Below are 27,732 nucleotides of genomic sequence, written 5' to 3' on the forward strand. Positions count from 1 at the left end.
AAAAGTGAGGGAGAAAAGGGTGGGAAATGAATAATAAATCTTGTTTCCTTCTCAAATTGTCATAGCCGTCAGATTACTTGGAAATGAACGGTCAGATTTAAATTTGAAGTATAATCATGCAGATAGCCATTTAGTGGCGACGTTTTTAGGGGTCGCCGCTAAATCTCAGATTTTTTGTAGTGGTGTTCTAAACTGATCGCTTTTTCGCTACGGTTTCTTTGTTTGTAACAATGTTATACTTGAATGTCACTTGAATGCTTTTTCAAATTGAATACTAGTATACAAGTTCTCGGAAGTGAGACTGACAAATGCAAACACTCCACGGCAGAACATGCATTCCCCGACTAGGATTTATAAAGCATGAGCATAAAAAGAAGAAATAAAGGTGTATATATTATACAATAATATTCACATTCAACATTTTTCCTGTTTATAATTACAATACAAACACATATCAAACAATAAGTTCGACTGTAATGAAAAGAATATGACGAACCTGTACAGTGACAAAACCCAAAATCAAAGCCCCCAACTATTGCACACACCAAAACACAGTATGCATCCTAAAACAAATTCAAGCCAATTACATTGCAACAAAACATGAACAAATAACAACCCCCTCACCCCACCCATGCATTCACCCAATCAAAAAAATAAATAATAATAATAATATAATAAATACTACCAAAAACAAATACTTAATACCATTTAATGGTGTTGATGTTTTCCGCTGTTCATTCCAAATCAAGCCTTCTCTTTCTCTTTCTCTTTCTCCTCCTCTTTGGCTTCTGGAGTCTTGTTAGGAGTGTTAGTTTTTCCAGTGAAAGCTTTCTTTGCTTTAATGAAGGATTTCTTGACCTTCCCAATAAGGCTGATTGATTGCTTTGGTGTTGTTTTTTCTTCTTCTTTAGGAGTAGTCTCTGTTGATTTCTCATCTTTTGTTTCAGTTTTCACAGGCTCCAGCGCAGGCTTTTCATCACTTACACCTCCATTTTCAGTGGATTCCACACCCTTCTCTTCCTTTTTCACATCACCTTCATGTTCCTTCTTGACATCAGCTTCAACATGTTGAGTAGCAATAGGTTGTTTTTCTTCAACAACCGCTTTCGGTTCAACGGTTTCTTTCGCGCTTTCCTCTTTCGCCTCTTCAACCGCAGCCTCTTTCTCCATTACAGCAATCTCATCAAGAGGGACTGACTCTTTTGGTTCATCATGGTCTTTCTTTTCTTCAATCTCAGCCTGTTTATCCAGCACAGCAATCGCATCCAGAGGGACGGACTGTTTTGATTCATCATGCTCTTTCTTTTCTTCAATCTCAGCCTGTTTATCCAGCACAGCAATCTCATCAAGAGGGACAGACTGTGTTGCTTCAGTTATTGGATCTTCTTCTTTCTTTTCATCTACTATCTTGTCAGCCACTTGTTTTGCGTCTTGCTCAATGTCTTTAGTAGTTATCTCCTTGTTATCAATCTTTTCAACAACTGAAGGAACCTCAGTTGGTGACTTCACTTCTTCAATCTTAACTGTTTCAGTTACAACTTCAGGGGTTTTGGTTTCGTTATCCAGAGCCATTGTTTCAGATTTCAGGGTTTCTTCCGTTTCAACCGATGGTGCTTCTTGTTCCTCAGGCTTCTTTACTTGTTCAATATTAGGAGGTTCAGGCTTCTTTGCTTCTTCAATATTCGCAGATTCAGGTTTCTTTTCGTCGATTATTTCTTTAGTTACACACGGAGTTTCCTCGACAATTGGGGTCGGTGTATCCTTCACTTCCTCTGTAGGTTTAGCTTCTTGGGTTTCCTCCTTTACCACCTGCAATACATTTGGCATTCTTGTTGGTTACAGAGTGGAAGCGAAACAACACACTAAACACAAACAAATCTCACACAGAAAATAAAGAACCAGAAAATTTTTTGTGGTTCGATCGAGGCGACCTATATTCATGGTTGTAACTAGGCTTTATCTTTATTAGCTCAAGGTGCAAAAATTATAATTACAATATCATTGTATCAATAGAGATGGGCTAGAGTTAAAAAAAACAAATATGGGTCTTTAATTAAGTTATTAAGACCGGCCCCCTTCACCCATCTTATCCACCAAAAATTGAAAGCCCAAGGCCTTCTTCATATTAATCCTAAGTTCCTAACAGTTATTGGTATTCAAATCCTTTTTGTGCATTGTATATATCTACTTAATTTGTTTTCTTATGAGTTTAGAGATTTAATTCAAGGGTGGAAATGGGTGACTCTACGATATAGGTTGGGGAAGTTATTCTCTAACTTTAATAAAATAACTTACGTCGTGCCTTTTTAAACAACAGTGGATATTTGGTCTACACCATTTAAACTACCGTTACAATCGGTAAAACTAGAAGAAGTTTTTTTAGGTAATGACGAACATAACACGCTAATTCCACGTCCAATAACTATTTAGAAAAATTAACTCAGCTACTTTATCGTTTTAGATATTAAGTTATTTTTACTTTGCACTTTTCATTTTCGAATGCAATATCTAAATGTTGTGCTTTCTAAATTCTAAGCAAGTTATATATATAGGACCATGAGAGAAATTTTTTAAAATTGAGAATTATAAGAACCATTTTGAACCATAAAAATCATAAAATAAAAAAATCATAATAAAAAACTCAAAAATGAAAAACTAAAAAAAAAAATCAAAAATCTTATTTAACATCCCGGTTTCATAAAAAAAAACTCGGTTTAGCTAAATTATATACATATATATATAATATATAAATGAAGACATAAAAATCCTATGTGTCGCGATGTGATCGTTCCCTATTTTTTGGAGTCACCAGATTTTCTTGATTTTTAAATGAAGGCTTCTCATGCATTTGACCCGAATTCATGGGTATTGGTCTTACCAAACCCAGATATTCCTTAAACGGTGTATAACATCTCATTAAATTAAATATTATTCTCACCAAATTATTGATATAAAAATTCTATAAAATAGGATATAATAAAAAATTAATATCTTATTTATTTTAAAAAAGATATATATATTATTTAAATTAAAAACCAATTTGATAGTAAAAAAAATAAACGGGTCTTGGGTCTCATCAAACCATAAGTATATTATTAACTTTCATAAATATTATTTATAATTAAAAACCAATTTTATAGTAACAAATAAACAGGTCTTGGGTCTCATCAAAACCATATAACTTTTAAACTGGGTTATAACATCTCATTTATTTGTGAAAAAATTTATCATTAAACCATAAGTATATTATTAACTTTCATACAATAAAAAAAATATATAAATTCAAAAATAAATAAATATTAGAACAAACAATATAAAACAACCCCCGTAATACGGGGGGATAAAAACTAGTGTATAATATATACAAATATGTACATTTGCATGTTTTTATACACATATGTATAATTTAAGATAAATGATACTGTATATATGCGTATATTACGTAACTAAAGATTAAATAAAATTATACATATGTGTATAATACGACGGTTTTTTTAAATGAAACCGGAATTAAATATAAGAATGTTTGGTTTTTTTACCTTTTTAAATTTTTTGTTAGTTTTTGTTTTATGATTTTTTAAAAAGTGTTTTTAATGGTCAAAAATGGTTCTCAAAGTTCTCAATTTGCAAAGGGTTTTCTTAAGATCCTTACCCTATATATATTTTTGGAATAATATAAGATTAGATTTGAATAAAAACATCTAAACGTTTACAGTAAAGTGACAAGTCCCTTTTAAGTAGCAAACTATTACTTAATTCAGCTTCAAAATCGAAAAGTATTACTTCAAATTCGTGTGTCGAAGACAAACCAGCCTATAAATTTTTTCCCCGCTCAAAGGGTCCGCTGACGGAAAAAAAAGGTTGGTTTTCTTTTATTAAAGAAAAAAATATAAAAAACATATGTTCCAACATTTGAACCCTAGTGTCAGATGTTCCGGTTGTGTTCCGACACTGATTGTGTTGAAGAACTAGTCAACGTTGAGTCCAGTGAAACCAACATAGAGTCCTAGTCTCCTAGATGTCTTAGTTTATTCATTTTACAAAATATTATTATTATTATTATTATTATTATTATTGAATAGTGAACTTATTTTTAATTCTTTTTATTTAGGGGACTTAAACTTAAAACCTTATCTTTTCAAACCAAGATGTTTAAAGGTTGTGTATTTGTCAAAGGGCCACCATTCCATTGGTCTACAAATTATTTAGGCTAACAAAAAACATCTTTTTTACAATTTAGTTATAAATTAAACTAGTGTAGAATGATATATTACTATTCTTAAAATTTGATATCTGTTAATATCATATATGATTCAATTAAAATTTTGTCCTTCTAAAACACTAATGCTAATTTATATTTTTGAATAAAAAGAAACCGATGACAATTATTCACATAACTTAACAAATCGAGACATATAGCATCAAAAACAGAGTTTATTCTTATAACATATAAATCCGATCATAAGCAATCAGAGTTTAATTAGCAAATCAAAACCAAACTCGATTAAGATCAATCATATCAAACACATAACATGAAACGCACAAAAAAGGTGATTAATTCGAATTTGAATTTGTATCTCATAGATTGCATAAAAGATGGGATAACGTAGTTTTTGTTTCCCTAAACATCTTCATCATCATCATCGTACTCAGTATATCCCACCAATAGCAAAGCTATAGTAGGGTCTGAGGAGGGTAAGATGTAGACAGCCTTACCTCTACCCCATAAGGATAGAGAGGCTGCTTCCGGTGAGACCCCCGGCTCGATAGTAGTTTTGCATCAAGCCTTGGACATAAGGCACATAGCACTCAATCATCGGGACACCGGCTGATCGGTGCATGTACCCTTGTCTTTCGGCTATCAACGCCACTACATGATGCCTGATTAACCGTCCGTCACTTTTAACGTTATTTTCACGAGATTAGTAAAATAACGTCAAAATTAGTGCAATTTCACTTTTGCCCACCCGAGGGTTCACACATATATACATCATATGTGCGCACCGCAATCAGGGCTATTTTGTTTCCCTAAACATGGAAACCAAACCCGATCAAAAGCGATCATATCATAGATATACAGTCAAGAACTCAAACCGGAAAACGACAGTTCATCTGAATTTAAATTCATACCTGTTGGACAGCAGGGTGATCAGACACACTAACTTCAGTAGCCATATATTAATAAAGATAGTTTGGTTTGGTGAATGAAGAAATTAGAAAGCAGGGATCGGAATGATAGTTGTCAAAAATGGAAAGTATTGAAAGAATGTGTGTGTGAAGAACCACAAGTTTGGTGGGCTTATAAGGAAAGGAGTTTTTTGGGGGGAGTGACTGGCAATCACATGATGGTTATCTGTCAATTATGGGTGAGTTGGAGTCCTTGAAATTAATAATATAAAGTTGGGGGGAAAGGATATAAATAATGACATGTAGTTGTCAAAAGCCAAAGTGACAAGCTTTCCTAGGTAGGGATGGCAAAAAAACCCAAACCCGATGGGGAAAACCGAAACCCGCCCAGAACGGGGCGGGTTCGGGGACACTTAATCGGGGACGGGTCCGGGTTCGGGTTTTCCCCGTTTAAGTTAATCGGGTTCGGGGCGGGTATGGTATAGCCTGTACCCGCCCCGTATACCCGCCCCGTATACCCGTTTAAAACCCGTTTAATTAAATATAATTTTTATATTTATATATAATATATTATTTATTAAATATAATTTTTATATTCGGGTATGACTTATTATTTACATTAATTTAACTTTATTCATTAATTGTATTAACTTTATTTATATATTAGGTGTCACAACGGAGCTTGATTTGTATCTACAAGAGAAAGTTTGGATAAAAGAAACTGAGATTGACCTTTTAGCTTGGTGGAAAACAAATGGTGTCAAGTACCCAAGGTTGCAAAAGATTGCTCGAGATATATTGGCGATTCCAATATCTACCGTTGCTTCCGAGTCCGCTTTTAGTACAAGTGGTAGATTGGTAAGTCCACATCGTAGCCGTCTTCATCCAAAAACATTGGAAGCGTTAATGTGCGCCCAAAGTTGGTTGTTGAATGAAATCAAAGGTAAACAAACATTTTATTTTTTATTTTTAACTTAGCTACTATATAAACTTTTGACTTTTGTGATATGAATATAGCAACTTGTTCAGAAGAATCCGAGGCATATTGCCAAACTATTGAATATGATTGTGACGATGGTATTGAGGTAATACATATATATATGGTTTATCGTTTACATTTTAATATGGTTTAACATTGATTCTTATATAGTTTCCAATTAATATGTTAATGTTTGATTATCATAGCAATCCGGCGTGACAAGTGTTTGAATGGTTGAATGGGTGCGGTATGGACGTGTAAGAAGGATCAATCATGAAGTTAATTTCCGTTGTGATGGGAGAAATAAACATTTTTATGTATTAATAATGTCTTTTGTATGTGTAATGTGTTTGGATATTGAACTTTTTGTGTATTAATATTGTATTGTAATTTTGTATCATTTTCTTACAATCGGGTTTTAAACGGTGAACCCGACGGTTAAATGGGGATCCCCACGGGGAATTTAGCCCGTTTAAAAACCATTTATGCTAGACGGGTTCCCCGAATACCCGCGGTTTTCCCCGAATCCCCGATGGGGATTCCCCGTTTAGTCCCCGCGGGTTTTTAGACGGTTTTGGTAATGAGTTTTATAAACCGGGGCGGGTATGGGATTGGCATTCCCCGCCCCGAAACCGCCCCGTTGCCATCCCTATTCCTAGGGACCATTTCATTTAAAGGCTTTATTTCTTTTGGATGTCTATCAGTCACCAACAAATTATTTCATATTTTATCAAAACCAAATTGTATCAATATCAGTTGGAAAGTTTTTATTTTTTATTTTTTAAATGATGACCAATATAATTGTGATTTATTTTGGATGTTACTACAATATCTATTTTCAATAATAAAAATAATATTTCATATGATATTTGATTCTGTTTATTTTAGTTTAGAATTATATTCTCAGAAAGTATAAAAATATTTTGTTTGTGTAAAATTGTTAAAAGTGATTTGAAATTGCATGAAGAAAGTAAAGAATATATATTATCTAGAAAAATTCTGTTGGAATAAATAATTACTAACTATTAATTGTTATGATTATCTTTAACTAGAATTGTTTGATACAATAACTTAGGTCAGGTATGGTGGCGACAAATAGGGACAATTACCTCTAGACGATAAGTAGGGTAGGGGGGGCACATATATTTATCATTTGGTGTGTTTTATGAGATATTAGTTTTTATCTTCCGTATTATCGGGGTTTTTTAGATTATTTATTTTTAATATTTATTTACTTTTTGAATTTTTATTTTTTTTTATCTTATGAAAGTTAATAAAATACTTATGGTTTGAAGATAAATTGTTTCATAAATAAATAAGATGTTATAACCCAGTCTAACTACTACATGGGTTTGATGAGACCCAAGACCTGTTTATTTTTTTTATTATAAAATTGGTTTTTATATTATAAATATTATATATCTTTTTTAAATAAATCTGATATTAATTTTCAGTATATCTCTACTTTATAGGATTTTATATCAAATATTAGTGAGATTAGTTTTTAATTTAGGAGATGTTATAACTCGTTTAAGAAATATCTATGTTTGATGAGACCATACACGTGAATTCGGGTCAAATACATGAGAAGCCTCCATTTAAAAATCAAACAAATCTGGTGGCTCCAAAAAAAGGGGAGCGACCACATCGTGACACATAGGATTTTTATGGTTCATTTAAATGTATTATAGATTATTATTATATTAGTATGTGGGTAATATATATATATATATATATATATATATATATATATGGGAAGATTATTCTAAAAATAAGTGATTTCCTAGGAAGACTAGGAATAAACCATAGCCATTGAATCATGTTAATCAATGGTTGAGATTTAAAATTGCCAATAACCGACATAGTTTACTAAAATTACTCTTTCATCATTAAAACCGACATAGTTTTGGTGGTGGGGAGTCTTCTTTTCCCCCATCGACCTTTACAATTACAATAATGAAATTTTTTTTATGTTTTTCGGGAAGTCCAGATATAAGATTTTTAGTTCAAATTAATGACGTGTTGAAACTAATTCATTCCATGTTAAAAAATTTTGAATAACTTTCTGACTTCTTAATTTATTTATTATATGTTAGTTTATTTACTATATGGATATGAAGTGAGTTTTCTATATATCGATATCTCTAATTTTCAGCCAAATCAATAAAATAACTTAATTTTTACAATATTTTGTACAAAATATGTGTCACTTTGGAGTAATATAAAATAGACATATTTTAAATTCATTGAAAATTTTATTTTTTGTTTCAAATTTATGAAACTTCTTATTCTTTTTTAAACCCTTATATATATATATATATATATATATATATATGGGTGGGATCTAGAGAGAACTCATTTTAAAGAGAGAAATAGAGAACTAGTAAGGAATTATTTTTAACTATTTTAAAAATATTATTTTGTGATTTTTTTCTTTCCTCCTTCTAATAAGATGATATTGTTCCTAAAAAAATAAAAAAAAATAAAAAAAACGTCGATGTAATGCGTATGTGTATTGTATATATATAAAATAGTGTTTTATTGCATATAATACAACACAAATACATTATCTAAATACACACTATTGAATATAAGCAAATACGACATTAATAATTGTATGCAAAACACATTATCGCATATATATAATACAACACTAATGCACATATGCATTATATCGATTTTTTTAAATTTTTGTATAAAATATAACACTGTTGCAAATATACAATACAAACAACTATATATATACTATTCAATACTATTTCAAATATCAAAATACACACTATTGCACATATGCATTATAAAAAAAGTCGATGTATTGCATATATGCATTGCTCGTTAATTTTTTTATTTTGTTTTATTTTTTTTTTCATTTTTATATTTTTTTATGGTGAAGAATAACAACATATAAGAAGGATGAAAGAAAAAAAATGTAAAAATACTTTTTTAAATTAAATTAAAAATATTTCATTATTAGTTCTCTAGTTCACTCCATAAAAAAGAATTCTCTCATGATCCTCTCCATATATATATATATATATATATATATATATATAGTAAGGTTATAATAAGAAGTATATTTTTCCTAAGAAGTGTAGAAAGTGTGTTTTCACCATTAGATCTAATAAAGCACACCACATAGTAAACACACTTTCCATATCCACCATCAGATTAACATATCTAACGCACCAGATTATTTCTTACACTTCTTAGACACGCTTTATTTCTTATTTTAACCCTACCCTATATACATAGAGCAAGGTTAAAATAAGAAGTAAAACTATCCTAAGAAGTGTAACAAGTGTTTTTTACCCTTAAAAAAATAAAACACACCAAACTAACAACATAAAACACACTAACAATATCCACCATGAGATGATCACATCCAACGCCCGATATTACTTCTCACACTTCTTAAAAATAACTCGCTTCTTATTTTAACCCCACCCTGTATATATACACACACACATACATACATATATATTAGGGGCATGATTAAGAGGGAATTTAAAAAAGTGAGAAACTTAGGGACTCTTCATTTTACATATAAAAAAATACTATAAAGCTCGATTTCATACGTAAAAATTTGGTTTTAGCATGAACATTTTTTTACACTTTTTGCTTATTAATTCATGTAGAAAAATAAAAAATAATTTTTATAAAAAAATTCTTACCTTTTTTTAATTGAAAATAAAAAATAAAACAAATTTGAAAATGGCTTATACATGTGTTTATCATCGGGTGTGTTTTTACACCCCTAAAAAAATTGTCCATTTGCTGTTGTGGTGACACGTGTCAAAAACCGCCTCCAATTTATAGCCTCTACTACACATAGTCTTATGACAACTGATCTAAGAAAAAAAATTAGTGCTATGTTAATCCATTGTTTTGTCGTAATTCTTATGTATTTTTTTAGAAGGAATTAACAGTGACGACAGATTATTTTTGAATATCTCGAGGATATGATCGTCGTTGTTCCTTCATTGATTTTCTTGTGATGTGTTCATCAGTTATCCGTTAGTAAGTATTCTACCATTAAGCTTAACGCTGTGTTTTTAAGTTTACGTAAACAAGAGAAAAGGAGAAAAGAAAAAAAAATTTTCATTACTTTTCCTCATTCTACTTCTTTTGTTTCTTCGTATTCTTTATAAATTGAAAAGAAAACATTTCTTTTCATTCTACATTCCTACTCTTCACTCCTCATTATTTTCCTTCTATTAGTTTTCGTTTACTTAATTTTATGAAACTTAAGAACATTACTTTATCTCATTTCATTAATTTTTTTTAAAAAAAAAACCCTTTAAAACACAACAATTTTTTATTTTTTTCAGTTTCATTTTTTACCCATCCTTAAATGAATTCGGGAATACAATGTTAGTGAAATTGCTTCGATGATTTGTTACAAATATCCAACAATAATAATATTTTTTTTTCACAATCACATTGGCCGGAAATGTAAATGCATCTTGTAATATTTCATAACTACGATCAACATTATCTTCAAAACATACACACTTCATTTGATTGAGAGGTTTATTATTATTATTATTATTATTATTATTATTATTATTATTATTATTATTATTATTATTATACTTTTTTTTGTGTAGAATCTATGATACTAATTTCTTTGTTACACTAACATTTTAATTGAATTTGTATATGACATTAGTTGCTTTTTCTTCTGTTAAATTGATATCTCCTCTTAGGGTTACATGTGTTCAATTTAACGTTAGCCGTTGTTCTATATGAGATTCAAATTGTCGATTCAAAGTCTGGAGAAATAAATAAATTTAATTATATAATTTTATTCATAGAAAAAACAAATATAGTGTATTTTGATAAGGTGCCAACACAGACAAATTTGGACATTAATTGGACTTTACATATTTTATTGTATTTATGTCTATATATTGTGTTTATGATGTTATGTATATTTTTTTCGTGCTACTTTTTCATCATTTCATTTCGTGTTGGTAGGCTTTTGCTTATATATCTTTAGTTAGGTTTATTTGTTTGTTGAGTCTTTTCTAACCAATGACTTCTCTATAAGTAGTTTCTCTATCTTTAATGATAGTGGTAATTAAGGTTTGCTTACATCTTATCGTCTTTATACCCTACCAAAAGCTTGTAGTTTTTCTGTTTATGTGAGAGACGTTCAAATACTCATAATCATCACTACATTATTACAAAATCCAAATGCTAATCTCAAATCATATAAGAATTTTAAAAACTTATACCTAGATACATTGTCCATTTACACGTGAATACACTAACATTGCATTCTTGATGTTTATTTATGGGTTTGGAAAAAAAAGATAAGATTTTTTTTTTCATTCTTGAGTTTGTTTTTAAAAGAAAAGAAAAAGAATGGAAAGAAAAGTTATGGGTTTATTCCTTCAAAACTTTCCAGCCAACCATAATACTATTTTACCCTATCTTAATTCTCTTTTCCATGTTGCTATGAGAACATAATTGTAAAGTTATATTTTTTTTCCTATCTTTTCCTTCCAATACAACTCAATAATTTAATTAACACTTTCTATTCTTTTATTTTAACTAATGCCTTTTAAGTATATAATTTCGTTTCATTTATTCAATTTTATCATTTCTTTTCATTGTAATTTAAACCCGAGAATGCAATGTAATCATCCAATTTATATATTAAGTCATAACTTTGATTAATATGTATAATATACAACAATCTATGAACGTTTATATTCACCAAGTTTCACACACACACACACACACACACATATATATATATATACTATATATAATGAGGGAAAGATGAGCAAATTAAGACGGTGGTATTTTAAGGGATTTACAAAAATTCAAGTACACGGTACAACCTAAAATGAGGACAAATTGGTCATTCTAATATTAAATATCACGTGTGTTTCATTATTCTCCAAAATAGTTACAAGAATGCCCCTATAACTTTAATCATATTTTGTAAATTTAAGAAATAGTTATAACTTTGGTCCTTTATCTTTTAACTATTTATTCTTCATAATTTCATTTTTAACCCAAATACCCCCAACGATTTTTAAACGGTTATAACTTTTTCATACGTTAATATTATTTTTTAAAAATTGCACCATAAAAACAAACATTTAATTCTCTTTAATTTGAGTATGATATTGTCATAGTTTCTTTTCAGTAATTTTTTTTACATATAGCCGTTTGTCGTCCGGTTTTAATGGTCTTAAATTAAACCATGAGCCAAGCCATTATTAACGGCTCTTGGTCGCCAAATCTGAAACTAAACCATTGAAAATTACCCAACAAAATCCATTAACAATGGTTAGGTTTCGTTTCGTTTGTACTTAGATATTAAAATAAGTTTAAAATAAGAACTATGAATCTACATATACCAATAAATACAAACGAAAGGACGAACATCCATAAATCTATAATGTTATTACCAATGTCCGTATTCCCCGCTGCATCGCGCGGGCACCCGTCTAGTATATATATATATATATATATATATGTATGTATGGGAGGGTTATACTATAAAGAAGTAGTTTCCTAGGAAGACTAAGAATAAATCATAGCCATTGGATCATGTTAATCAATTGTTGAGATTTAAAATCACCAATAACCGACATAGTTTCCTAGAATTACTCTTTTATCACTATAACCGACATAGTTTCCTAGAATTGTTCTTTCACCACCATTTGTAATGTCAAATGTCAAAAATTTGTTGGTTCTTATCATTCTTAGAAAACTCTTTATTCTTATTTGAACCCTTTTATATATATATATATATATATATAATGATAGGATATATGAAAGAAACACCATCACATAATATAAACCAGTACCATCATAACCAAGGTAAAAAGTTTAAGAACATAAGAAAACGTACCTCAGAGACACTAAATGGACCCCATCTTTGATGATATAATTACAAATCTGTTTTGTTGTGGTTTAGGATGGAGTTTTATATGTTCATTTGCGGGGTAAACATGTTTATGGTTTGAAACTAACGGTCTAGCAAAAAATTAGAGTGGGTTTTTAACCAACACCAATCCCCAAAAAAATGGACGACCATGTTCATATTTTACGGATAAGGAAAGCATGTTACATATTTTACGGAGACTTTCATACGAAAAATAATAATTTAAGATTTTATTATATACTAGTTTTTATCACCCGTATTATGGGGGCTGTTTTACATTACTCGTTTTTAATATTTATATACGTTTTTGGGTTTAATTTTATTTATTGTAATGAAAATTTTAATATACTTAGATTTTGATGATAAAAAGATTTCACAAATAACTAAGATGTTATAACCCGGTTTAAAAGCTATCTGGGTTTTGTAAAACCTAAGACCCGCTTATTTTTTTTACTATAAAATTGTTTCTTAATTATAAATAATATTTTAAAAAAAATCATATAATAATTTTTAGTATATCCTATTTTATAGCATTTTCACATCAAAAATTTGATGAGAATAATTTTTAATATAATGAGATGTTATAACCCGTTTAAGGAATATCTTGGTTTGGTAAGACTCATACCCGTGAATTCGGGTCAAATGCATGAGAAACCTCTATTTAAAAATCAAGCAAATCTGATGACTCCAAAAAGAGGGGAAGCGACCATATCACGACACGTATGATTTTTATATTTTCGTTTATATATATTATAGATGTTCCATTTACTATATAGGGGGCTTTAAATCCATGACACAATGTGACGTCATCATCATGTGGTTACTGGGACTCTAATGCCCCAAGCTATGTTGTCCCTCTATGATTCAAAGTCTCTTGATGCTTAAATTTTTTTTCCACACAACATAAAAACCAACACAATAAAATAAAATTAAATAAAAAACAAAATATTAAATTATATTTAAAAACATATAAAACAAAAATTTTTAAAAGTTACAACTATTATAGTCGTAGCCATTATTATGCTTGTTCTTCGAAAGATATTCAACCAAATCCGACTGAAGACCATAATTCGTATCCTTTTCTCGTATGTTTAGTAAGATATAAAGTTTCTCATCATTGTTTAATGTTAAAATCGGCAATGGCTAATCGTTGTACTCACTTTGACAAGTTGTTAGACTCGAGTCCTCCAATAACATATTATGCAAGATAATACAAGTGTCAGGGCCGGCTATAAAGGAGGGCTGGGTGGTCGACGGACCCTGCCCGACACCCTGATAAGCCCGGATTTAAATTTTTATATTTATTTTTTTTGAAAAACAATATGTATATATAATATTTAAACTTAATTACACAACCACTAGCTTGGTTTAGTGGCAAATGGGTATGACTTTCACTCAAAAGGTTATGGGTTTCTAACCTCACTTTAGACATTTTAACCCTATTTTTATAAAGAAAATAAATGTTTTTTACATAACCAAATCAAAAGGCCCAAAAACTAAGACTTATGTAAAAATTAAATTATTTAAACTCAATAAGATACCCTTTTTTATTAAGACCCCAAAAAAATTCTCCTTCGGGCCAAAATATTTTAACCGCTCTCGGAGACGGGCCTAACATATGTACATTATGTTTCTTAACTTATCCGTTTGGTGAAAAGAGCCGGTTGTCTAAAGATAGAGCAACATTTCTTTAATACCCCAAGTGCTATTTCGATGTCCTTTCTTGCGGACTCATGTTTTTTTCTTGAAATATCGACGCTTATTGTCATTCGGGCACGTAAAGCTAAGAACCAACGTGGCCCACTATGGATAAATACCGTCAATTAGATAATATCTGTAGTCGTAGTTGACATCATTTTCGGAAAATGAGAGTCGGGTGCAACTCCGTCTATGTAACATCCTGCTTTCGTTATGAATTAATAAAATAAATTTCGTCTATTTTATAGTGGGTAGTTATCGGTTTAGATAAATAGAATATGAGTTGGGTTTGTGTTGGTTAAATGGATATGTGTTATGGACTTGGGTTAAAATGAAAGAAGGAAAGACCATGGGCTTAAGCCCATGATCCATAAATATATAAACCATAATCACCATTTAATCACTCATTTACACATATTCCATACACCACCAAAACACACACTTAAGATCTCTCTCTAGTTCTCTCCTTATCTAGCCGAACCAAGAAAGAGGAATCGATCTCGACCCGAGGTAATAATAGTATGATGTTGTATGAGCTTAAACCCGTTAGATATAATCGCGAAACGACGAGCCGACTACGTTAAACCGTTTAAGTCACGAGATCTAGATGGAATTGGGTATAAACCGAACCTAAGATGAGCTTAGGGATCACCCTAGCTCAGATCTGGATCGAACGGGACGAAAAACGAGTTAAAACTCGTTTTTCCGGCGATCCGCGGTTTTCCGGCGGAGGCGCTGGAAAGGCGGCGCCGGAAAGGGTAATACGAGGTAAGAATGTCAGAGAATGTTCCTGACATTCTCTGACCTAACCCTAATTCGTTAACGGGGAGTTAACGAACTAGGGGTGATTTGCCAAGTAATTCGTTAAAGAAAGCATAGCGAACTAGCTTCAGTTCGTGTTCAATTCGTTAAGGGAGAAGATAACGAATCACCCTTGATTCGTTATATTCATTCGTTAAAGGAGATAACGAATTGGAAGGTCCAATTCTTTACATGAGCTGATTCGTCAAAGGACCAGTTCGTTATAAGGTCCAGTTCATTTAATAACCAGTTCGTTAAAGGGTTCAATTCGCTACATGGACCAGTTCGCTAAGATAAGCCAATTCATTAAGAAGCAATGTAACGAACTAGAAGTTTAACAAAAGGACAGAATGGTCTCTGAACTTAGAAAAAGAATGATTTAATTACAAATAAGCCCTTGAACTTTTAAGTAGCAAATTAATTAATGATTCAAAATGCTAATGGAAAATGTGATAAGACAGCTCGACCCCATCCAGGGGCTTTGCCTCTTGGACCCTAATAGGGGCTGCTGCCCCTAGACCTCGCCGCCAGGGGCGCTGCCCCCGGACCCTTGTTCGTTGAGGGTTATAATTGGACTAGGAATACGATATGGATAGTGATAGTAATCAATATGCGTAATTGTTACACATTTAGTCGTGCACAGCTAAAGAGGGGAATAACCGTAAACGGTGAACGCAACCGCATTCAGGTGAGTGTCTAGCCCCACTTCCTTGTTATTTTTTCGGGGTTGTGTGCATACTCGATGTGATAGTTAATACACTTACCTTAAGTGGTAAGTGTATGCCTGGTACAATTTATGTATGATGATTGATGTATGTATATGATATGTGAAAGATGTATGTATGTTAAGAAGTTAGCACATGAACGATCTTCGGATAGTGCGTGTACTAGTAAGAAAGGTACGTAAAGGCATGTAGGGTACAATGTACTAAACATAGGGAACCGACCCTAATAATGTCGGCGAATGTAGGGAACCGACCCTAATAATGTCGGCGAATGTAGGGAACCGACCATAATAATGTCGGCGAATGTAGGGAACCGACCCTAATAATGTCGGCGAATGTAGGGAACCGAATCTAATAATATCGGCGAAGGTTATAGGGCGGAAAGCTCTTTAAAATGTATGTGTATGAATGAAAGTATGTATGTTAATATGAAATAAAGAATGAAAGTACGTAAGTATGTAAGTATGTAAGATAATAGGAAGGTTGTGCCTTCGGGTGCATATGTAAATATGTGAATGTATTGTACGTTGCTTGATTAACTAGAACTCACTCAGCATAGCTGACTTTTAGTATGCACGCAAGCTAATCGACAGAGACAGCTGGCTTGAGGGATACACATGGCAATACTGAAGAGGCCGGCATCTGAAGATTTGTCGTGATGTTTTGATACTATGTTTTATTTTATGTTTTAAAAGACAAGTTATGGATGTTTTTAGTGGATGGTTGACAGATTATATTATTCCGTGAAAGTTTTAATTAACTCTGATATTTAGAACTGTGTTTATGAGTAAATCCAACGTCAAAAGTAAGGCACCGGTAACTGGGCCTTACAGTCTATGATGTGGTCAAAAGTAGGGGATAAATGTATCACAACTACATCATTGTTTTCACTGGGCATCTCAAAAAATGCATGTCATATCCAAAGATCAAATGACGCGACCGCCTCAAAAATAAGTGTTGGATCATACTAATCACCCCTATTATATTGACCTTGCCAAGAAACTTGACAGACTTCCCAAGGCCAGTGTGTGCAATTAAGGATACCGAGCATCTAGAGAAAATTTTGTCTTTGTTGATGAACCTCATATATTTTTTGTATGTCACTTTGAGTCGGTCACCTCAAATGTTTTTATCATAAAGTTTAATAATACCTATTATTAATAATTTTAACAAAATTTATAAAATTAACACTCAATACAATGAGGTTTAGAAATAAATAATTAAGCAGATAATAATACTCACATTCACAGAACGTGTAGTGCGCCTCAAGACTTACTGATTCCGATATCTGTAAATACTCCTCCATGGCGTCGCTCGTACTCCCGTATGCTAGTTGACGAATTGTTGCTGTGCATTTTTGCATAAGAGAAAATCTTAGTTTACCTCTATGTTGGGCTATTACTTATATGGTTTGTACTTTGGTTTTGGGCTTTCATTGTAAACCGACATCTCATGGATCTCGGTGGGATTTTGGGCATTGTTGGGCTTGTGTATAGTCCATGTATAAACATTGTAACTAGGTTAACAAAGGGACGGACGAGAGACGAGAGAGAGTAACATTGGTTTCTTTTGTAATCTATTGTGCTTAAGCACCAGATGTGAATATACATGTGTCTTGAAGCAGTTTCATTGTGTTCTTATTGTGTTTGCTTGTGTTTCATTTGTTAGTGCACGGTTTTGCGTCTTGAGTCTTTGTATTTATCGTTAACGTATTTGTCGTTTTGTTTAATGTAATAAACAATTAATTTATCTTGTTAGTTCATTAATGTAATGTCTAGTTCGCTAAGGATGTTTAGCGAACTAAGACTTAAGTTATTATTGTCACACCCCCGTCTTAGGCCTAGGAGCATGACCCAATAGTTGGTACCAACATTGTAAATAAATCAGAGTTGCGTTAATTTTGCGGAAGACTTATAAAACTTTAAGGATCAAAACATAACTTTTATATATATACATTCAAAGATGGGATTATAAAACACCCATTCAGAGTTGTTAACAAAAGATTACTTGTTTATGTTTACAAACCACCATTTATGTTAATACAAAATAAAATCCGAGCCATCGGATATATAAGCACTTCGTGACTCCAAGTGCTAAACTTGTTCACCTGCAAAATGTAAGAAAATACGTCAGCAATGAATGCTGGTGAACACGCTGACGCAAAATAACTTCTTTTACTTTATTACCCATCGAGACTACGCCTGCCTCGGCCCAACGTGGCTTAGGAATAACAAAGTCAAATAACACATTATAAACTTGAGCCTCTACTCTAGGTCACCTCATTAAACACCGCAACGTTCGACTTAGTTAAGTACTTGTAAATATACACATGAGGTCGTACTCCCTGCAGGAGAGCGTCCTACGACCAAGGGTGGTGAGATCATGCCCATACATCGCATAGTACCACCTATGTAAGGATCCAGACATACGTATACCACAGCCTGAGGGCTAGGTTTATACCCATAGTTATAATGGTTTTAGGAACACATAGTTCCTTGTAAATAATTTCACATAACAAGTTTGACTCATTTGAAAACAAGTTTGAAAGTTTGGGGGCGTATTCACCTTATCTCTTTAGGATCGGCTTCACTCACCATCCAAGGGTCTTTCCCTTCTTTATCTCTCACCTATAGTACGAGTATAAATATTTGTTAGTCGGATACACGATCCGGCTTAAGACCTTTAGTCTTATCTCAATCCTCGATGAACCTTTAGTTCATTTTCTTTTACTTAAAAACCTTTAGTTTAAAAGTAAATTATAAACCTTTAGTTTATAATAAAAACCCGACATTTCTTCTTGTAACGATTCCGGAAAATTCAGGTATACCCTAGCCGGTATATACTATTTATGTGTTATTTAATAATGAATATATGAATTATAATGCGTTTATACGAGTATGTATGATTCACATTACGGATTATACTCGATTATACAGTTAATCGTATCGGAAATACGATTAACCGATTAACGGTTATTGAAGCCCGAATGAATCGAGGATTACATTTTAGACGAGATATATAATATTTAGTGATGTTTACGAAGTATTAAAGCTTCGGGATAAGTGAATTAAAGCACAGAAAAAGAATTTTCGATTTAATGGTACGTCGGTGCGTTAAACGAAACCTTTAATACCAAACCGAGCAAGAGACGATCGATCAAGCCGAAAAAGATGCGCAATTATTAATAATATGATGTTTTAAGTTAATAAATGTCATGGTTTAAGTTTTTAATGTTTTTAAATCGGTTTTATATAAATTTCATTTTTAAGCCAAAAAACGACCGTTTTAGCCTCGTTTTAAGTTAGATTAAACATTTAACCGAAAAAACGAACTGAACCAGATTATCCAAAACATTATCCGGATTTCGAGAATCCAAATATGTGGCTAAAAATGGAGAAGTGGGTCCCACCCCACCTCTCCTTTAATCCCGATCGGACTCAAGGGTCCTCTTTCCCTTATTATTTTCTTTTTTCTCATCAAACCTCTCAACATTCATCAACTCCTTCCATTTTATGATCCAAAACCCGAGTTTATAGCAAGAAAACCGAGGTAAAAAGTCGAGTTATTTACGTGTTCATCTTCGTTTCTTGAGTTTATTTGCAAGAAAATGAGGTTTCAAAGATGAAAACCGATTCTTGCATGATCAAGTGATGTATACGGGTTATACAAGGGATCTTGGTCCAAGAAAGGAGTTAAACGAACCAAAAACGAATTTTTACGGTTAAATCTTTGTTTTTAAATCATAACCGAAACCATGAAAGAAATGTCTTGATTGTGGGTGTAACTTGCTTGGTGTGGTGTTATTGTGCTTGTAGGTGTTGTATCTAGTTGTTAACAAAGGCTAGAAAGCGAGATCCTTGCGATTGGAAGCTAGAAACACAAGGTAGTTCGGTTTTTGTATAATGTTTGTGTTTTGGACAGATTGTGACACGTTTAGAGTTAGGTCATGAAATTTTGCAGGGGTGTTAGATATATGAAAATATGAGTTCTGTGAAATTTTGGTAATTTTTGGACAAATGATGAATATTTGGTGAATTTAATGCTCGGTTTTGGCCAAAAATGGTGAAAAATACTTAAATATCATGGAAAATTCTGGAAAATTCCAGATAAGCTTTTTATAACATGTAGAAGTCACACACAAAATTTTAGATCCGTTGGAAAAGTCTAATTAGGCTTTTCGGTTAAACGAGTTCTAGGGTTTTCTAGCTCGGTTTTAGTGAAAATGGCATGTAAAAAGAGATTTTGATTCTGGAAAAATTACAGGGGACTATGGAGATGGCAGGGGTCATCCAGGAAAGATTTGGGATTTTTCTAAGGTCGTTTGGTATTTACGACATATTTAGTGTTTAAATGGTGTTTAAAAATAGATAAATAAATTTCAAATATAAAAATTAATTCTGGAAATATTTTTATAAAATTCCCCACTGTCAAAAAGTGATTTGTGCAAAATTTCAAGATCCGAGATTAAACGGATAATTATTTGTGCTAAAAAGAAGATAAAAACAAACTTTTAAAGCTTAAAACGCGTAAACCGGTACAATTCGCCTAAGCGAGCTGACTGGTGTATAAAAACCCTAAAAATGAACTATTTTCATATAATTGAGTTAAACAAGTAAAATGAATCATCCGAAAATAATTCGGATGATTTGAGTAATTTTTACCCGATTTAACAGTTTCCGGTACACTAAAGACGGAAACGGGCCCCGCGGCCAAACTGGGCGTCTAAACCGAGCTCTAATTTCACAACTTTAATTAAATTATCAGTCAACAACTATTTTCGGGTCGTGTGTGACCAAACTCATTTTTGAAACGTAAAAACAGATAACCGTGCTAGGCACGCAAAACGGGAAAAACGACTAATAGTAATTTTAACTAGTGAACTCTAAACGATATCACAATCTGAGTCCGGAGAAGTGTTTCTGGGTTAACATTGCCCCCGGAGCGGGTACAGTACTGGGTTAACAGTGTCCCCAGATGTACCGGTTAACACGGTTAAAGTTATATTAATAATGATTATATAGTAACGGACTTAGGGATCGTATTACAGATCCGGACTAGTAGCTGGCGTACTGTGTTACTTAATTGGTTACGATAAGGTGAGTTTCACGAGCCCCTTTTTCTGAATTGTTTTTAAATATTTTCTCGGGGCGGAAGCATGTTACTACTGAGATGTTTAAGTACATACTGAACGCATGGATTTGCGTGGATTTATATATATATTTTATTGTACGGGAATCGTACGGAAATGTACTAAGATGGTAATTGTCTGAGTTGCTAACATTCTAAGGCCCCGGAACACGAGTGATTAACTGAAAGCCGGTAGAGTGTGGATAGTACTATTGGTCTGACAAACCCAACTGGTCCGGCATGGATTTGCTGATGTTTCCCAGCCAGTTGTACATGTCTATTTTGTTGTTATTTATTTTGCTATGTAATGTTAGACATAGCGGTTTGGGGCAGGTCCGTGGGCGGGGGATATGCCACGGGGGTTGTGTGTGATAGTCAGAGGTTTCACTTGTGGGCTCAGCATAATTACATCGCTAATATATGATTATGATAATGATTTATCACTGTTTATTTAAATTAGTGAAACTCACCAACTATTCGTAGTTGACCCGTTTTCTTTACATGCTTTTTAGGTACCACCAAACTGGAATAATTGCTACATGCTTGACGATGCGTGCTTTTAGTGGAAACTTAATGATCTTTTTGTATTAAATATGTTAATGTAATGTTGGTAAAACTTATGTGCTATCGCCTAGACGGGAACTAAACTCGGAACAATGTAATATGATGTAAATTAATGTAGTGGTGTTTTCTTTATAAGCAATGATGTTGATATCAGACGTGTCTGTTGCATCCCGTTTACGTTTCCGCTGCGGTTACGGGGTGTTAAAGAACTTGGTATCAGAGCCATTGGTTATAAAGAATTAGGATGTCCTTAAAAGATACCTAAAATATAACCAGTAGCTCAAGTATTATAGGATCTGAATATCAACTAATAATTTATAGTGACAAGATCTGGATGAACTTGGATGGACAAGTGAGTTATTATGGTCCGGAACATAATAACAGACTTGTCCGCACGAGGGAATTCAGGGGAAGTCACGGGGAACATTAATAGGTAAAATCGGCAACATATGTGTAAGTATATGATAATATTTTTATGTGACAAAGTTGTATAAGTATGTGTATATTAATTTAATTATGATTTACATTATGGAAGGAACTATATGTTTGCTACTTGTGTACAGGTAAGGATGTCGAGATCACGAAGTCTGTCAGTGGAGGAGGACCCGGAGGAGACCAGTTCCGGGGACTCTAGGAACTTACGCCTAGTATCCAGCACTGAGCCTAGTGAGACTAGCCGTAGGAGTACTAGCCTGTCCTTCCCTACTAGGGTTGTCAGATCCCCCACCCCACCCGCACCACAGGCCACCCCTACCCCTCCCAGACCCGGTCCCCGCCTCACGGCGCGGATCAGTGTCCCTTATGTCCCACCTACCTCTACCCCACCCAGAACCACTTACCACAGGGGCGAGTCCTTCCGCCCCCAGCCCGAGCCTGTGCCTCCACCCGTGTGGGGTACCCCTAGGCTGGAGAGGGATGAGCGTCCCTCATCCGAGGCTGCATGGCTCCGAGTGCTCACCGAGCAGGTGATTGAGCACACCACCGCCTTAGCGGTGGGGATCCAGAGGAGGAGACACCTGGCGGACTGCATACTGGACAGCCAGTACGCGATTGGCCAGCTGAGGAGGGAGGGCGCATACTCCCAGTGGATGATTGACCGGATGGAGACACGGATCCGGGGTTTGATGGCGGTGTTAGTGGTGATGGTGGCAGTGTTGGTGTGGTTGGTGTACCACCATGTTTAGTCATGTTAGGGTGGTAGTAGTCAGGGTCCGCTTTTTGATACTCTGTGTAAGCAGTTAGTGGCGATGCTAACATAGAGTAAATCTTGGGTAGTTATAGTACAGCCACTAGCCCATAGGGGGCCCTTTTTGGGGATATCATTGTAGATACCTTTGGTGTATCATTCAAGCACTGACCCATAGCGGTTATGTCGAAATGATGCCGATATAGGACCGATGTATGAAAACTTAATCTATGTATTGATGGTAGGAATGTAATGTGTACTGACGTTTATGTAATATGTACTGATGTTTATTAATGAATGGAATATGTGTTGTGTATCGAGATTGGAATTTGTATTAATTATATGTATTTTTCTTAATGTTGTGTAGAATGGCACCAAAACGGTCAGCTCAAATGTCAGAAGTGGATGTGAGTCGTCTGATTGCTCGACAGTTAGAGGCGGCGATACCGGATATAGTATCGCGCATCGCCGCCAGTATTAATAATACGACCAATCCAGCACATGCGAGCAATCAAACGACCACCAATAATGATGGGGAACGAAATGTTAACCCTCCACCGAACGGTAACCCGATTCCGAGTAATGACGCACCGCTTAGGGTGGTCGTTACAGACAGTAATGGCCCTATACCTAGTGTAGAAACGAACCGCACTGAACCGACTCCTGCAACAAAGGGATGTTCAATCAAAGATTTCATGTTGTGCAAGCCCCTAGAATTTAGCGGGTCTGAGGGACCAAATGGGTTGGTTAAGTGGATTGAGAAAATAGAGTCTGTTGTGAACATCAGCAACTGCCCTGAGGATTACGTTGTTAAGTATGCTACCTGCACGTTCACGGACCATGCCTTGACATGGTGGAACACAATAGTGCAAACTCGCGGTCAGGCAGCGACAAACCGCATGACCTGGGCAGAGCTCAAGGCCCTTGTACTGGAGCATTTCTGCCCGAAAAAACGAACTGCAGAAATTAGAAAACTAATTGTGGAACCTGGAGATGCAGGGGGCAGACCACTTGGGTTATACAAACCGATTTAATGAGTTGTCGCGATTGGTGCTATGGTTGGTCACCCCAGAGTCAAAGAGGGTTGAGCGTTATATATGGGGACTAACTCCAGTAGTAAGGAGTATAGTCAACGCTGGGGGACACCAGACGTTTGAGGGTGCGGTGACGCAAGCTGGTATCCTCACATACGATTTCGTGAGGAGCGGGTCACTGAAGGTGGCAGGAGAGTCCGCTGGAGGAAAGCGAGGTACGTATGACAATAGGATCCAGGAGAAGCAGCAAAATAAACGTGCTAGGCCCGCTGCCCAGAACTACGCCATGACTAGTTCAGGCGGAAGGCAGGAACCACAGAAAGGGACGTTCCCTAAGCGTGGGAAATGCGGTTACCAGCATGGTGGCGAGTGCAGGGGAGCAGTGTGCCATCGGTATGGCAGGAATGGGCACTACGCACCGAGTTGTAGGACAAACCTAAACAATCTGAACCGACAACCGCAACCTATCCGTGCGCAGCCATTTAGGACCCAACCAGCCCGACAACAATACCCACAAGGAAACCAAATGATGACCACCAGCCGTGCTTGCTTTGAATGCGGCAGCACAGATCACTTCAAGAGAAACTGTCCGAAACTGAACCAGGGAGGGAACGGGAGGCAAACCATGGGTCAGGCATCGTCGTCCAATCCGGCGATGGGTCGAGCATTTGTGATGGGGGGCGAACGAAGCACGCCAGGACCCCAGCGTAGTGACAGGTACATTCCTCGTCTCTGGTCATTACGCTTCTGTATTATTTGATACGGGCGCCGATAGAAGTTTTGTCTCCGTTAAGTTCCTATCGATAGCAAACCTTCCGATTAGTGAAACCATAGAACCTTATACCGTAGAAGTCGCTAACGGTAAAACCATGATAGTTAATCGGATAGTTCGGAATTGCCCTTTTATTCTGAACGATCAATCCTTCCTGATTGACTTATTACCGGTAGAATTAGGTAGTTTTGACGTGATAGTGGGAATGGATTGGTTAGCACGTAACAAAGTGGAAATAAACTGTGAAAAGAAAATCGTCAAGATCCGGGTGTCGGATGACGAAGAGGTGTTAGTGCAAGGAGAGAAGTCGGGCACAATGATACCATTTATATCCCACCTCAAGGTGTTAAAATATATACGCCAGGGATGCGTGGCGTATCTAGCGAACGTGATGGCCACAGATTCTGAGGAGAAACGGGTGGATGATATCCCGGTGGTACGCGAATTTCCACAAGTTTTCCCAGAAGAACTTCCTGGATTACCGCCAACCCGACAGGTCGAATTCAGAATCGATTTAATACCTGAAGCTGGCCCTGTTGCTAAAGCACCCTACCGACTTGCACCGTCCGAGATGCAAGAATTATCCAATCAGTTGCAAGAATTGTTGGATAAAGGATTTACACGTCATAGTCATTCCCCGTGGGGTGCACCTGTATTATTCGTGAAAAAGAAGGATGGGAGCCTTCGAATGTGCATTGATTACAGGGAGTTGAACAAGTTAACAATCAAAAATAGGTACCCTCTTCCCCGAATTGATGACCTGTTCGACCAGCTGCAAGGTGCGAGCTATTTCTCAAAAATCGATCTTAGATCAGGATACCATCAGGTTAGAATTCAGGAAGAAGATATCCCAAAAACCGCATTCCGGACTCGCTACGGCCATTACGAGTTCTTAGTTATGCCTTTCGGGCTAACAAATGCGCCGGCAGTGTTCATGGACCTCATGAATCGAGTCTGTAAAACCTACCTCGACAAATTCGTCATCGTGTTTATTGACGATATTTTGATCTATTCGAAAAGTAAAGAAGAGCACGAGCAACATTTAAGAATAATTTTAGAGCTTCTGAATCAGGAGAAGTTGTATGCAAAATTCTCCAAGTGTAACTTCTGGTTACAAGAAGTGCAATTCCTCGGTCACATTGTAAACCATCAAGGAATACACGTTGATCCGAGTAAGGTTGAAGCAATTAAGATTTGGCAAGCGCCTAAATCGCCAAAGGAAATCCGCCAATTCTTAGGCTTAGCTGGATATTATCGTCGATTTATAGAGAACTTTTCCAGCATCGCCCAACCTTTAACTCTCCTGACTCAAAAGGATCGAAAGTATGAATGGGGAGAAGAGCAGGAAACGTCGTTTCAAACGTTAAAGCAAAAATTGTGCCAAGCGCCGATTTTAAGTCTCCCCGATGGAGACGATGGTTTTGTCGCGTATTGTGACGCATCGCGTAGAGGGTTAGGATGCGTATTGATGCAAAATAATAAGGTTATAGCCTATGCTTCCCGACAGTTAAAAGTACACGAGAAAAATTACACTACTCACGACTTAGAACTGGGAGCGGTTATCTTCGCACTTAAAATCTGGAGACATTATCTCTACGGTACGAAGTGCACCATCTTCACCGACCATAAAAGTTTGCAGTACATATTCGATTAGAAAGAACTGAATATGAGGCAACGAAGATGGGTTGAGTTGTTAAGCGATTATGACTGTGACATCCGTTATCACCCCGGCAAAGCTAACGTCGTAGCCGATGCCTTGAGTAGGAAAGATCGGGTTAAGCCATGGCGAGTGCGAGCACTGGGGATGATAGTCCAGTCGAACCTTTCGGACCTGATTCGAGTCGCTCAACGTGAGGCGTTGAAAGAGGAACAATTGGAAAAGGAGGGACTTTACGGCAATGAGAAGAATTTCGAACAGCGTGTGGATGAAATTCTCTATTTCAAAAATCGGGTTTGGATCCCGACCCTCCATGACCTTCGTGAATTAATCATGGACGAAGCGCATAGATCGAAATATTCCATACATCCGGGATCGGATAAGATGTACAAGGATGTGAAGGAGTTCTACTGGTGGCCGTGTATGAAAAAGGACATAGCAACGTATGTCGGTAAGTGCACGACTTGTGCGAGAGTTAAGGCGGAGCACCAGAAACCCTCGGGGATGTTACAACAACCAGAAATTCCCGAATGGAAGTGGGAGCAAATCACGATGGATTTTGTGACACATCTTCCTAAAACGTCCCGAGTACATGATGCAATTTGGGTAATCGTGGATCGATTAACCAAATCGGCACATTTTATCCCGATTAGAAATAATTATAACACTGAGAGACTTGCACAGATTTATATAAATGAAATTGTGTCTCGTCATGGGATACCCATCTCAATCATCTCCGATCGGGATAGCCATTTCACCTCCAATCTTTTGCAAGCTGTGCAAGAAGCGCTGGGAACGCGTATTGATCTAAGCACAGCTTATCACCCTCAGACCGATGGTCAGTCTGAGAGGACCATCCAAACCCTGGAGGATTTGCTTCGTGCATGCGTACTGGATTTTAAGGGAAATTGGGATCAACATCTCCCACTCGTTGAATTTTCCTATAATAACAGTTACCATAGTAGTATAAAGGCAGCGCCTTACGAAGCATTGTATGGTCGGAAGTGCCGATCACCACTCTGCTGGACTGAAGTGGGCGACACTCAGGTTATTAGATCAGACCTGGTCCAGGAAACGACCAGCAAAATCCTTGAAATTAGGAACAATCTGAAGGCCGCGCGGGATCGGCAGAAGAGTTATGCCGATACCCGTAGAAAA

The 27,732-nt window shown here is 35.3% G+C and overlaps 1 protein-coding gene across 1 annotated transcript; it reads right to left on the bottom strand.

The window, feature by feature from the left end:
* Positions 1-407: 407 nt before the first annotated feature.
* Positions 408-5,360, bottom strand: LOC143560460 (uncharacterized). Its single transcript, XM_077048759.1, has 2 exons — positions 5,131-5,360; positions 408-1,809 (listed from the first exon to the last, which is right to left on the bottom strand). Exons 1-2 carry the CDS (start codon positions 5,173-5,175, stop codon positions 745-747), a joined length of 1,110 nt encoding a protein of 369 aa, XP_076904874.1. The 5' UTR covers positions 5,176-5,360; the 3' UTR covers positions 408-744.
* Positions 5,361-27,732: the final 22,372 nt, after the last annotated feature.

The sequence above is a fragment of the Bidens hawaiensis genome, unplaced genomic scaffold (assembly GCF_021521415.1).
Source record: "Bidens hawaiensis isolate Kalapana, Puna unplaced genomic scaffold, B.hawaiensis_p1.1 tig00020334_1, whole genome shotgun sequence".
Taxonomy (NCBI): Eukaryota; Viridiplantae; Streptophyta; class Magnoliopsida; order Asterales; family Asteraceae; genus Bidens; species Bidens hawaiensis.